Consider the following 14460-nt stretch of genomic DNA (forward strand, 5'->3'; position numbering starts at 1 on the left):
ACCCCTGGAAGAAAAATTCCTGGATCCGTCCCTGCAAGTCAGTATTTTGTAATTTATTCTACTCTTGTATTGATTTGATTATATTTATATAAAGCATACTTCGTTTTGATTATTATTCTGTTATTTGGTTTTATATTGATTGTTCTCCAACAATTAAGACCAAATGGAATAAGAAGAGTTTATGATTTTATATATATGAGATTCCATATAAATAGATTCCATAATTGCAATGATGGATGTGGGTGAGAAGCTACTAATATTAGATTCCTATAAGTAAAATATATATAAGAAATATGTGATGGCCTAAGGGAAAAGCGCACTTAGTTGACATCCATTTGAGAGGTTTGAATCTCCTTGGCCTAGATGTAGACTATTTTTCCATATTTTTGGTTTGGCTATAGCCCTAGTTAGAAGGGCACGGCATGGGTTTGTGTTTGGTCTTGACATTTGTGTCACAAGATGAAGTGGCTAATAACACAATGGGTATGAATAACTGTAGTTATTATTAACTATTAGATGCCGCTAAAGTTTTTAAGCACCCCATCAAGACCACAAACGTCAGTGACTATTAATTATGTAGTGAGAATCATGTAAAATTAACCTTCTACAATTACTAGACACCCTAGAAACGGAGTGAGAGATGGGCTTGGACAATGGCTAATGAAAATAACCCTGTATAATTCGAGCTCTTTTACACGTGGACCTAATTTCTTTGTGTAAAGCACCATATATCCAAATGCTAGTGTTTCTGAATGAATGTTTGGTTCAATTTGAACATGATTTGTGGGTTTAGCATATGTTATTTTGGGTAGGGTTTAAAAGTAGTCAAAAGGCATCCAGTTTTTTTTTTTGTTTGATACGTCGTCCTGTTTTATTTGTGTACCTCAAAGAGTATAGGGACTAGAAAAAGAAGAGAATTAAATCCACTTCTTTTTAGGGCTGCACACGGGTCGGGTTGGGTCGGTTATGGACTCAAACCGTTCACCGAACCGGGTCATGTCGGCAAGCCCAAATCCTTAACCGCACACCTGTTTATTAAGCCCATTTTCGACTTAAGTCGATACCCGAATTAAACAGGTCGGGTTGGTTCGGTTTTGATGTATGCCGAGGCCCAACAAAGCAAGAATTGAAGGTTTTTTTTAAAGTTTTTCAGGCCCATTCTTTTTTTTAAAGTTTTCCAGGCCCATTTTTTATTATAAAAAAACAGTTTTCCAGGCCCATTCTGTTTTTCCAGTTTCTCCTATTTAAAGTTTATCATCATTCAAATATAAAAAAAACACTTAAAACCTAAGAAAATTATCAACCACCACTCATGTCCAAATAATCCAATAATTATTACAAATCATAGCTGATTGTGAGAGTAATCTCAATCACAATCTACATATTTGCAAAGTTTAAAAGAAAATCCAAATGAAAACAAATAAATTTCCATGACAGCAACCAAAATATAAAAATTTATGAGAAATAAACACAACCAGCAAGCCAATCCTTTTTCCTTAGCCTACAAATCAATTCTGTACAGATAATGATATCACAAAGGAACATTAGTGGAGAACAAAAAATGAACTCTATTTCAAATGAAAAAGTTTCCATTCTCTTCTTTCATTATTTTAGGAAACTCGATTAGTATAGAAGCAGACACACACACACACACAGAGGTAAGGATTATAACTTGTGTTAGACATAACCCGAGAAATTTTAGCAAACTCGTTTAGTATAGCTAGCACCTGAATTTTTTGAGATGTTAAATATAGTAATATACGTAGCACATAACCAGTACATAAAATGCAATACGTAATAAAACTCGGTTGCTAGGCAGTGTCCCCCAAAAAATATCAAATAAAAAGAAAATTGCCAGATAGTAGTTCCTTTTATCAGACATTATTCATTACAGTGAACAAACATCTTATAACATACACCAAAAATTCCTGAACCAAAAAATATAGAAAATTACCAGAAATAAAAACACAACCAGCGGCAAGCCAATCCTTTCCTTAGCCTTCAAAATCAATCTGTCCAACAAAAAAAATCACAACATAGTTAGACAAAATAAATATAAATTTTCGGCCCTAAAATAAATAAATACAAATAATAAAAATCACAACATAGTCAGACTCGTTCATGAGAATTTGCGGCTCAAATTGACAGAAAAATCGAGTGAGGAAAACTGAGAGAGAGCGAGAGTGACCGTGAGAGAGAGAGAGAGAGCGACACTGATTGAGAGAGCGCGAGTTACTGAGAGTGAGAGAGAGAGAGAGAGAGCGAGAGCGAGAGCGACAGAGAGCCACCCTGCGAGTGACTGAGAGAGAGAAAGAGAGAGAGCGAGAGAGAGAACGATAGTGACAGAGAGATTGAAAGAAGAAGTCGACGGATTTGGTTTTTGGGGAGAGGAGGTTAAGTGAGAGAGTGAGGCAGCAGATCAGATCTGTCTGATCGAGAGAGAGAAGTGAAAAAAAATTTGGAGCGGCTGAAGAAATGAAATGTTAGAACTTAGGTTAGGGTTTGTTTGAGTGAGAGGAGGTTGAGTGAGAGGTTGAGTGAGAGGTTGAGTGAGAGAGGCAGAGGCAGCAGATCTAATCGAGAGAGAGAAGTGAAAAAATATTTGGAGCGGCTGAAGAAATGGAATGTTAGGGCTTGTTTGAGCGAGCGATCGAGTGTGGCAAGGTGTAGACTTGGGTTTAAAATGGACGAATCAGCTGCTGCCACATGTTTTAATTCATTTTAAAATAATATAATTTAAAATGTTCGGTCCGGTTTGATTTTCGCCGGTTTGGAGAAAATTAAATCGGTTCAACCCGGTTCATGGCCGGTTCGGCCGGTTTTTTTACCGATTCATGCATTTTTAATTATAAAAACCAAACCAAACCACCAAAAACAGTCCGATTCGGCCGGTTCGGTCGGGTTTTCGGTAATAATGCCCACCCCTACTTCTTTTTCCTCCGTAAAGTTTTATTAAAGATTAAGGAATTGATGTGCTCTCTCTCTCCCTCACATCAGTGCATGGCTGGCAACAAAGTTGAAGGAAAAGGGCCCCAGTTTTTACTTGTCCATCAGTGCATGTCCTTGATATTTTTGTAAAGTGATTTTCATCAATTCATTATTATTTTTTTGCCAAATCAATTTATTATAATTAAAAACTTGCATTTTTTAAAACTAACATAATTAAAAAGAAAAAAAAATTCAACCTAATTATCCCACAAGCTCCCCTTCCCCCTTCTCCTTCATGACAGCCCGCTTCCTAACCAAAAGGCCACAGCCGACAACAATCCATCCCTCTATCCCACCCTCGCCCTAAAACTCCTCTCTCTCTCTCTCTCTCTCTCTCCAACAGCACAAACAATGGGCCAAGCTCTGAAAATCAATAACAAATTCAGCCATAACTAGGTTAGCGATAGCTGTTGTGAGGCTGAGAGAGAAAGTGAGAGACTCACTGGGTGAAAGCTAAAATGGCGGTTCCAGCTCTCAATTAGTGTGCGTAAAGTAATCATATTGGAGAGAGATATTTATGGCTGGCTGGCTGGCTCAGTTATGTTCCAGAGCCTATGCTGCATAACCCCACACTCTCCAAGATGTTACAAGAATCAAACCCTAGCTTTCACCCACTCTCAATTCTTCACTTCTAAGTAATTGTTAAGGTTAAAGAAGCAGTCTTTGGTCTCAGCTCTTCAAATTAATAAGAGGCAGAGGACTCGGAGGTATCGCTCTGTTCCTGTTGTGTTCGCTGCACAGTCCAATTTCTTAAAGGGTTAGCTAGCTGCACTTCCCTGCGTTTCTTCTTCTTCTTCTTCTTCTTCTTCTTCTTCTTCTTCTTCTGTTTAGTATTTATGATCCCTGAACATTGTTGTTTAGTGGGTTCGTCGAATTTGCTATTTTATGAATCGTGTTTTTATATTTTTGGTTTTTGGATTTTGATAAAAGGTATTTTTGCAACTGAATAGCATTGTATTGGTGAATATCTGTCGAAAGCATGTAATTTCTGTTAGATTATGACAATTTTTAACGTTAAATTGTCGAGTGTTCGAAAAATCCGCCTAGGCGGGAGTTAGGCGGCCTGGGCGGTCGGGTCGGGTCCTTTTAAAAATATTTTTTTTTCCTGACTTTAACGCTGCCTCTCTCTCTCTCTCTCTCTTCTCACGACAAACGACCACCACCACGCCTCCACCCGCGACGACCACCACCGGGCCACGATTAATACAAAATAATTATAAATTTTAAAAAAAAACGCCTAGGCGCCCGCCTACCGCCTAGCAATTTTTAAAATTGATTGTGGATTTCAATTCAGTGCTTTGGAACTCCGGTTAGTGGTTAGTAGAATGAAATTGTAAATGATTGGCGTCAAAAAATAAAAAGCTATTGTAAAGATTTCAATCAGGCACGAAAGGTAAAAGCGCTAGGCGGCTAGGCGGGAGTTAGGCGGCCTGGGTGGGTCAGGTCCTTATAACTAGAGAATGGAACCGTTTAGAACAGCTTGAATCTTCTTACATTAAAGAGTGATCACCCGTTAATCGGGTAGTTAAGAGAACTGGCTAATCATCCATACCATAATATCCATGGGAACTTACCATTTGGTGGGTGAAACCTAGCTGACGTGCTGCCATGTGCAGCAAGTGTTTCTACCTTTCTGCATCACATGAATTACTTTTGCTGCTTTCCTGCTCATACAAGAGAGCAGATAGTTTACCCTTGAGTTTTATGTTTACATTTGTGTTGACTACTGGTTTGAATTGTGTAAAATAGTTGTACAAACAGTTTGGAAGGTTGGGAGAGATGGAATTGAGGCAGGAACCAATCTTGTGGCGGTAAGTTATGTTTAGTCTACCCTTTCAAACTTTTATCGATTTTGCAATTTCAATGCAGGGTGTTTTTCTTGCTTTTAGTACAAATTGAAGATTTTTGATATTCTGTTTGCGTTTTGTGTTTGGGTGCTAGGATTCTGTGCCAAGATCAATTGCAAGGGTTTCTGTGACAGTAGTTGCATTGGCTCTTTCACTCTTTGTACTCAAGTCTTTACTGTCTACAGTTTTCTTTGTGCTGGTATGTTTCTATTTCTCTCCTCCTGCAAGAACAGTAGATCGATGATGTTATTTTGACTTGCTTTTTCCAAAATGTATATCAAGTATGCTTGTGCTATCATTTGTGTGTTTGTGTTTTAAAATCAACGTCTTTTTCTGCGTTACTAGTTTCTATAAGGAAAGGAGATGCAATGTAGACAAGTAAATTTCCTGTTGACAGTAAGAGAGCATTATTCTCGTATAGATAGACCTTATTTTTTGAGTACATAAATATTATGTAATTGTAATGAACTAAGCATTGTATGATAACAGGCTACGATGGGACTTGTATACTTTACATTTATAGCTTTGAATAAGGATGAAGGACCAAAGCGGGGCGGAGGCACCACCTCTACACCAAAGGAGGAGGGGATGGAGGACAGTCCAGAAGAAGCCAGGAGAATCATGGAGAAGTATAAGTAACATCCTCACTGGTAGGGCTCATTCACTCATTTTCGTATCATTTGTGGTCACACACAGAGAAGGTGGAACAAAGGATTTTGATTAATAGAAGAAATATATCTGGTGTCTTCAAATGAATGTCAATTCAGTTTTCAGTACCAATTTCTATGCTTTGCCGAATTAAGCTGTTAGGAGTTATAATTTCTCGGCCCTTGGGCTCACAAACTCGTTTACTCCAAAGTTCTTGGCTTAAAACCAGGGGAAATAAAAGTATCAATCAAGAATTTGTTTCTTATATTTTCCAAGTAAATGTTAAACCATGATAAACTAATGAAAATGTACAAAATTACAAGTACCTTCCTCAAGCCTCTTGGGATTCAAGTCAACCCCAATAATCCTTGATGCCCCAGAAATTCTTGCACCTTCAGCAGCCTAAAGAAACATATATATAATTATGAATGCCACATGGGAAATAAATGGCAAAGAACTACAATTCAGGACATGTCAACAAAATTTATCCCAAACTTACTGCCAGGCCAACAGCCCCAAGTCCAAAGACAGCAACTGAAGATCCCTTCTTTGGTTTTGCCACATTCAGAGTAGCACCTAATCCTGAATTTTTATTTCCATTTTTTGGTGAGAAAAACATTTACCATTACACATATCATCAAATATGCAATAACATTATGCTCTGAGAGTGTAACACTAAACCTGTTGAGACACCACAACTGAGGATGCAGACTTTGTCTAATGGTGCTGACGGATCGATCTTGGCAAGGCAGCCTTCATGGATGACTGTATATTCACTGAAGGTGGATGTGCCAAGAAAGTGATTAATAGGAGTCCCATTCTTGGAAAACCTTTGTTTCCCATCACCAATCATAACTCCTCATGTATTGATTCTCAGTAGGTCACACATATTGCTTTCCTTAGACTTGCGATGCACGCAATCCCCACACTCCCCTGTGAAAACTGGAAGCACATGATCCCCTGGCTTGAGGTTTTTAACGCCGTCCCTAACACTCTCAACGACTCTAGTGTGAAATCAGCATTTGCATTCGTAATGTGAACTAAACCAGGTTATGGAAGCCAAGGGAGGGGGAAAGGAAGAAAGAAAAGGAACCAATACTGGGAAAAATAGTCCATTCTGAATCCAGAGGAAGTAAGATTAACTTAAAATAGTCCATTCTACCTTATATATAAAATAATTTTGAAGAGTGGACTTCCATAGATTGTTATACATATTTTTCGCTTGCTTCTTTTCTCAAGATTTCAAATTGGAATGGGCTAAATTTACCTTACTTACAAGCCTTAAGAGCATATCCAGCGCAGGGGCCCTGCCATGGCAACAGGCCCCCCGAGAGCCCAAATCCCCCTCCAGTGCAACAAAACCAGCCCCGGCAAGCACTGGGACCCAGCAGCCTGGGCAAGCTCATGGGCAATTCCTGCTTGGGCTCAAGCCTGAAGGCGCTGACGTCAGTGCTGATGTCATGCTGATGTTAGCGAGTGGAAAAAATCCAAAAACATTTAATTTAATTTATTTAAAAATACCAAAAAATTATGGATGTTTTCCCTATAAATACATAACAATTTTATTCACTTTCCACACCAAATCCTCATACAAACTCTTCTCCTTCCAATATTTATAAATTGTAATCATTTTTTTTTTCTTGCATTTGTAATTTTTTTATATTTTCTTCCATATTAATTTTTTTCTTGCATAATGATTTTATTTCTTACATTTCTAAATTGTTTATATTTTGTTGCATAATCTTTTTTTTTTCTTGCCCTTGCCCTAACTTTTTGGGGTGGAACCAAAAAAGGCAAGGCTGCCCTATTCACATGAATAATGGCAGCCCTTGCCTTACCTTTGCCTTGCCTTATCCTTAGCCTTTTGGGATGGACTTGCTCTAAAGGGAGGAACATAATTAGTGGAGTCAACATGCAAAGATTTCCAATTTTTTTAAAAGACTGAACCTATATTAATTAACCATAACAACAACTCACACTAACCAACCAAAGAAATAAACTCATACTACTTACTCAAAACACTTAGAAATGTAGAAGTTATTTGTTAGCTTCTCATACGTGGCAGCTGATATATCTAAAGCTTCCTTTAAGTGTGTTTATAATATAATTTCATAGAGTGGAGTTTCATAGATTATTAAAATACGTACGTATGTGTATAATACCACTATTAAATTTTAAAATGCTAATTTTTTTTAATAACATGCGTTTTTGTAATTTCGGAATCTCGTGTAAATTTGATTATTGTGTTGTTGAAATGTTAATAAATAAATAAATAATTCACATAAATCAAATTACACCGTAAAAATCCAAATATAGAGCCCCCCACCCATTGTGGAAAAGATATACCTTTAGAGTCCAAAATATTTTATCGGAGCTCTAAATGAGGCTTTATCCATCATTTTTAGAGCCTCATTTAAAGAATATGATTGGGAATGCCCTAATAAGTTTTATGGCTATAGCGGCTTTATTCCTTTTGTGTTGCATTTCTCTGAGCTCATTCTTTTGAGTTCACTTTGATGTATTGGCTCTGGATTTCTATATCAATGAAACTTGTTTTTGACAAAATAAAATAAAAATAAAAACAGGGTTTGACCTATGCCTAGAAGAGAAGCTTAAACTTTCAATAGACTACGAGCTAATTGATCATGCATTTTTGTTTGCTGTTACAGCCACCGCGAGCATAACTCCAAATTTGGTATTCCAAGTCTGCGCATGGGTCTTGGCCAAACAAACAAAGCACGACTTGTGGTTGTAGAGGTCAAAATGATGGATGAACCATTTTGGAAGTGTAGAATTCAGAACGTAAAAGCTTCACACAAATAAGATTAATTGTTCTTATGGATTTGTTGTATTCAGAGAAAACTAATTTAGATTGAAACCATTGACTTTATTGAAACGATTAATATGTAAGTCATCTACACGTACGTACATTTTAGATCATAGGCATATGCTTATATCATGCATGAGCTCAGTCTCAGACATATGCATGACGCATATATTGTTTACGGCCCATCACATAATCTACCATGCAATGCCATTGATGGAAGATCAAAGTAAAGTTATCTTGAAAGAAAAACTTTCAAAATCATCACTTCCTATATTCCAGTTGTAATTGGATGTTGATTGATTTGCATTAGGTGGCTGTATGATACGTGAAAAGGATCCATTAGTGTACGTAGTGTAGTAATTTGGAGTAAATGTTCCCTTCCAGGAGAGGTTATGGGTTCGAGTCCTAGTATTTGTGGAGTATGTGTGAAGTTTAATATGTTATTGTCACTCTTAGTAGGAAAAAGTCCTAAAAAAAGAAAAAGAAAAAGGTGGCTTAACTTGGTCATTATCCTGTTGCGTTTATATAGTTAACCTAGATAGCTAGCTAGATTGCCGAAGTCTGCAAATGCCAATCCTTCAGTATATACACATATATTCTGGTCCTAATAGACATATACGATGTTTGTTTCCCGTATAGCTTTTATTCTGGCCACAAAAAATCTAGTACACACATTTAGAATATATATATGTATTATTCTAATTCACTAAATGTCATAGAAATTTGAGTGTGATCATATCACCTGTTTGTACATGTCATAATATGAATGAACCACAAGTTTTTTACGGTATAATATTAATAATAATAAATAAAATTCATGTTATAATGCAAAACATCAATGTCGGACAACCTACCACTCTTGAATGTGTCTGGTCTACCTCTCGACAATACCATGTTTTGGGCCATAAAATTACGCTGCACGTTGTGTGGTGGTCAAGAAGCCATCAAAATAACTGTGTAAGTAGGTTGCGAAATTCATATATGTCGGCCGGACAGCTTGTCTTGGCCCTCGGGCATCTAGGTAGATCCAGAGCCTTTCCATTAATGGGGCTATGTTTCTTGTTTTTGGTCCAACCATTAACTGATCCCATAATGGGGCCATGTTTCTTGTTTGGTTAATCTATCAACATCCTACAGAAAAAATCAACATTGTTTTCTTTTAGTTTAATGTTGTTTTTGTTTAAGTCATTTGCACTTGTTTTTACTTTCAAATTTAATGTTGTGTTTGTTTAATTTGTTTCTACTTTCAAAGTCTTAATAAAATGCGTTTTTGTCGTTTCGGAATCTTGTGTAAATTTGATTATTTTGTTGTTGAAATGTTAATAAATAAATGAATAATTCACATAAATTAAATTACACCATAAAATCCAAATATAGAACCCCCATTGTGGAAAAGATACCTTTAGACAGTGGTGGATTCAGGATTCCAAACTTGGGTAGGCAAAAACTTACATACAAAGCTTGACAAGAGCTCTTTTTTTTTTTTTTTGGGGGTCAATAACTTGACAAGAGCTTATGATAATTCACTATGCCAAATCACCCTTCCTACCTCAGTAATACTCACCTTTGCCTATAACATTACCTTTATATCAGTTCTATAATAAACAGTGATGCTAAAGTTCCTTATGTGTGACAAAAAAATGTTGACATCCGATGCCTAAACATGCAACGACATCGGTAGTTTTAATAGTTCTGAAACTAAATAAGCTTTATAGCATCATAATTTTATACTACACTAATGCATTTTCTGACTTACAACATCACAAAAACCAATAGTGCTGATACTACTTCTAGTTATAGGCATCAATTGTCTTATGAGTGATGTTATTTTAAATTTTGAACTTTAGTTGTTTGTGCAAAATTAAGGTTGTTATGAATAATATCATGTTGTGTTGCTCATTGCACATCAAAAAACATATATAAATTTAAATATATCCAACACTACAATTTTTCCAACCCCACACATGACAACAATTTTTGCAATTTACTTATAACAACATATTTCTTCATTTATCAACCTTGAAATTTGAGTACAAAAGAGAAATATAATGTAACAAACCAAATAAATATAAATTAAAATAAGTAACCCTTTATTAAAATTATCATAATAAATTCCAACCAAATACAAGATGAACTTTAGCACAGAAACCAGATAGGAATATGAAAATATTTGCGAGGGAGCATGGAAAATATTTTTTTTATCACATCCCGAATCGGCTCTGCCGTAGCACGATATTGTCCGCTTTGGGCCCCCCTCTCTGGCCCTCACGGTTTTGTTTCTGGGAGCTCACGACCAACTTCCCAGTGGGGTCACCCATCCTGGGATTGCTCTCGCCCCCAACTCGCTTAACTTCGGAGTTCCTACAACTCTGAAGCCAGTGAGCTCCCAAAATGCCTCGTGCTAGATGGATGCGGGCATGTACATATAAGGCACATCAACCCCCTCTCCGTTAGTCGATGTGGGATCTTACAATCCACCCCCCTTAGGGGCCCGACGTCCTCGTCAGCACACTCGCACCACACGACAGAGTGGCTCTGATACCAAATTGTCACATCCCGGATCGGCTCTGCCGTAGCACGATATTGTCCGCTTTGGGCGCCCCCTCTCTGGCCCTCATGGTTTTGTTTCTGGGAGCTCACTACCAACTTCCTAGTGGGTCACCCATCCTGGGATTGCTCTGGCCCCCAACTCGCTTAACTTCGGAGTTCCTACAACTCCGAAGCCAGTGAGCTCCCAAAAGGTCTCGTGCTAGATGGATGCGGGCATGTACATATAAGACACATCAACCCCCTCTCCGTTAGTCGATGTGGGATCTTACATTTTTGGGGAATTAGGACTGCAGTAAAGAAACCAAATTAACTTGAATATGAATAATCATTTCATATTGGATAGGTATTGCTATTTTATGACATGGAAAATTGTGAAAGCATGTTGAATTTGTATCATGTGGGCACCTGAGAAGCTTTTTGGGAGCTGAAGCTCTCGTACCTACCTTGCCTACCTAGTGCCTAGAGGGCATAGGACCGCCATATTGCCTTTAGAGTCTATTTTATCGGAACTTTAAATAAGGCTCTATCCATCATTTTTATAGCCTCATTTAGATATTATGATTAGGGATGCCCTAATAAGTTTTACGGCAATAGTGGCTTTATTCCTTTTGTGTTGCATTTCTTTGAGCTCATTTTTTTTAGTTCACTTATGTATTATCTCTGAATTTCTATATCAATGAAACTTGTTTCTGAAACCAAAAAAAAAAAAAAAAAAAAAGGGTTTTGACCTATGCCTAGAAGAGAAGCTTAAACTTTCCATAGACTAGGAGCTAATTGATCATGCAATGTTGTTTGCTGTAACAGCCGCGGCGAGCATAACTCCAAATTTGGTATTCCAAGTCTACGCATGAATGGGTCTTGGCAAAACAAACAAAGCCCGACTTGTGGTTGTAGAGGTCATAATGATGGATGGACCAAGTCTACGCGAGCATATATATATATATATATATATATATATATATATATATATATATATATGCTTATATCATGCTTATATCATAAAGAAAAACTTTCAAAATCATCATTTCCTATCATCCAATTGTAATTGTATGTTGATTGATTTGCATTAGGTGGCTGTATGATACATGAAGTACACGATCAATCAAAATGCACATGGACCACACTTGGGACAAATTAGAATGAGAATTTATGCTCTGTATGATATGGTGAAAGCTTGCTTCCAAAGGATTCATTAGTGTACGTAGTGTAGTAGTTTAGAGTAAATGTTCCCCTTCAGGAAAAGTTCTGAATTCGAGTCCTAACATTTCTGTAGTGTGTGTGAATTTAGTATGTTATTGCTATTCTTAATAGGGAAAGGTTCTCAAAAAAGAAAAAGAAAAAAGTTGCTTAACTTGGTCATTACCCTGTTGCATTTATATAGTTATAATATGAATGGACCACAAGTTTTTTACGGTATAATATCAATAATAATAAATAAAATCCATGTTATAATTAATGCAAAACATCAATGTCGTGACACCCTATCACTCTTGAATGTGTCTGGTCTACCTACTATATTTTGGGCCATAAAATTACGTTGCACGTTGTGTTGCACGTTGTGTGGTGGTCAAGAAGCTATCAGAATAACTGTGTGTAAAGCAGGTTGCGAAATTCATATATGTCGGCCGGCAAGCTTGCCTTGGCCCTCTGGCCCTCTGGCCGAAATTCATATATAGAAGACCCTGACTTGTCATTTGAATACAGAAATGAAGCATCAGATTTGCGGCCGGATCAGGTGGGTCCACCAGATTGACAAACTTAAAAATTATTAAGTCTAGACATAGAAACTCTACATCCGACACAAAGAATTTTCATGTGTAAAAACTGAGAAAAAGAATCAAAAGACAATTAGAATTCCATAGTGTAATTAGCCTTGATTTCATTCCCTTAAACTATCCCAGCACTTGCCCAGACATTTCGTGGAAACCCACAATATTAATGTGGTCTGACTCTGGACTGGACTGGACCAGAAGTATATCATACAATTGAGGGCAGACACGAGTATTTGGTCGAACTCCAAAAGTGGCCAGCCATTCATACCACTACTCGACACAATAGAAATTGATTTTTAATTTGGTTCTGAGTTCCCATATGCATATAGGAGAGTCATAATCAAACTGAAAGTTTCGGAGAAAAAACGGAATAATAAAGATCTTAGATGAAGTTGACTCATGCCATGTCAAAATGACGTTTCAAATACTCACTTGACAAGTTGGGCATTACCGATATCTATACACCAACTTAAGGGGGAGTATTGACGTGAGTTAACTAGTCTTATTAGGAATAGAATTATGTAATTATTGTAGTTTATTATAGTTACCTAATTTGTGTATATTTCTTATTTGTATATAGTATATATATACCTCTTTGAGAGAAGAATTAACATACAGTTTAAACCCTAATTATTTATGAGTGACCCATCCATCCCATGCAAATATATATAGAGCCAGCCACCACTAACACCCTTCCCTTCTATAGAAGGAGGGAAACCTCATATTGGGTTGGTTTTCGAGGATGGAGGATTTTCATGAAGCAAATATACAAGAATGAATAATAGAAGGTTAAACAAATCTGATTCTAAATCAAGTCTTTTCTCTTTTCTCTTTTCTAGAAACCTACAAAATCGTTAGAAAATAATAATAAAGATTTGCCTTAAAATATTCACCAAGCACCCATGAGAGCCATTACAGGGGCCAAACAAGTAACCATGAGAGCTATAACACAGAAAAAGGGACCATCATCAATTCTATGTCAAGAGGTTATTGCTTAGATTGGTTTTCATGTCAAAGATTTATGGCCCTACATTATTTTCTTGGGCTTGAAGTTACGAGGTCTTCTGAGGGTTTATTCTTGTCTCAAACTAAGTATGCTTATGAACTGCTGCAGAAATCTGATTTCTTGAGAGCCAAGGCTTGCTCCAGTGCCACAATTTCCCTCATTATATTTAAACGTATTTAGTGGAATTTATTGCAAATTTGACCACTTAACGCATTAATTGTTCTTGCTCCCCGTGTTTTTGTTTGAAGATTATTTAAGCATATTATTCAAATGGACTTACTTCGAATATTTTATGTTTGTGGGACCTAACGTATATTTGATTACTTAACATTGTAAATATAAATAATTTACCTAACGTATTGTTGTACTTATTTTTTGTATAGACTTAATCTAACTCATACTGTAAATATAATTTACCTATGTCATTTGAATAATGCGTACAAAAATACGTTAGGTCCCGTGATGTGAATTTTTCTAATATAATTAGAAAAATACATACATACACAGAAAATTTGACATACGTACCAGTCAAAGAAGATAGACACTACACATACATTACACAGAGAAGGTAGACATAACATATGGTCGTTTTTCAATATATCAAATCAATTTGAAGAAGAAAAATCAGAAGAGGAAAATGAAGCATTCAAATTTGCAGCCGGATAATCATGTTCCTTTTTGTTCTGTCTTAAAAGGGCATTTATGGAAATACACACATTTTGAAATACGTAATGGTTTGACTTAAACTGATTCTATAAATAACACACAAATTATGCGAGTCTACACAAAGACATCATAACAAAAACAAAGTGAAGTGCGTGT

The 14460-nt window shown here is 36.6% G+C and overlaps 1 protein-coding gene and 1 pseudogene across 1 annotated transcript; one reads left to right on the forward strand and one right to left on the reverse strand.

Annotated features, from left to right (window-relative positions):
* Positions 1-3519: 3519 nt before the first annotated feature.
* LOC148296042 (uncharacterized) lies at positions 3520-5474 on the forward strand (annotated as a pseudogene).
* A 174-nt stretch (positions 5475-5648) lies between these two features.
* LOC110772223 (alcohol dehydrogenase 1-like) lies at positions 5649-6351 on the reverse strand. The gene is made up of 4 exons (XM_021976646.2): positions 6165-6351; positions 5983-6065; positions 5810-5885; positions 5649-5701 (listed from the first exon to the last, which is right to left on the reverse strand). Exons 1-4 carry the CDS (start codon positions 6334-6336, stop codon positions 5649-5651), a joined length of 384 nt encoding a protein of 127 aa, XP_021832338.2. The 5' UTR covers positions 6337-6351.
* Between the last annotated feature and the right edge of the window lie 8109 nt (positions 6352-14460).

This window comes from Prunus avium, chromosome 3 (assembly GCF_965620075.1).
Source record: "Prunus avium chromosome 3, drPruAviu1.hap1.1, whole genome shotgun sequence".
Taxonomy (NCBI): Eukaryota; Viridiplantae; Streptophyta; class Magnoliopsida; order Rosales; family Rosaceae; genus Prunus; species Prunus avium.

Coding starts and splice junctions, on each gene's coding strand:
- LOC110772223 (XM_021976646.2), bottom strand. CDS start 6,336: ATGATTGGTGATGGGAAACAAAGGTTTTCCAAGAATGGGACTCCTATT. Junction 5,886..5,982: donor TTGGGGCTGTTGGCCTGGCA/GTAAGTTTGGGA, acceptor ATGTTTCTTTAG/GCTGCTGAAGGTGCAAGAAT. Junction 5,702..5,809: donor TCCCAAGAGGCTTGAGGAAG/GTACTTGTAATT, acceptor CCTGGTTTTAAG/CCAAGAACTTTGGAGTAAAC.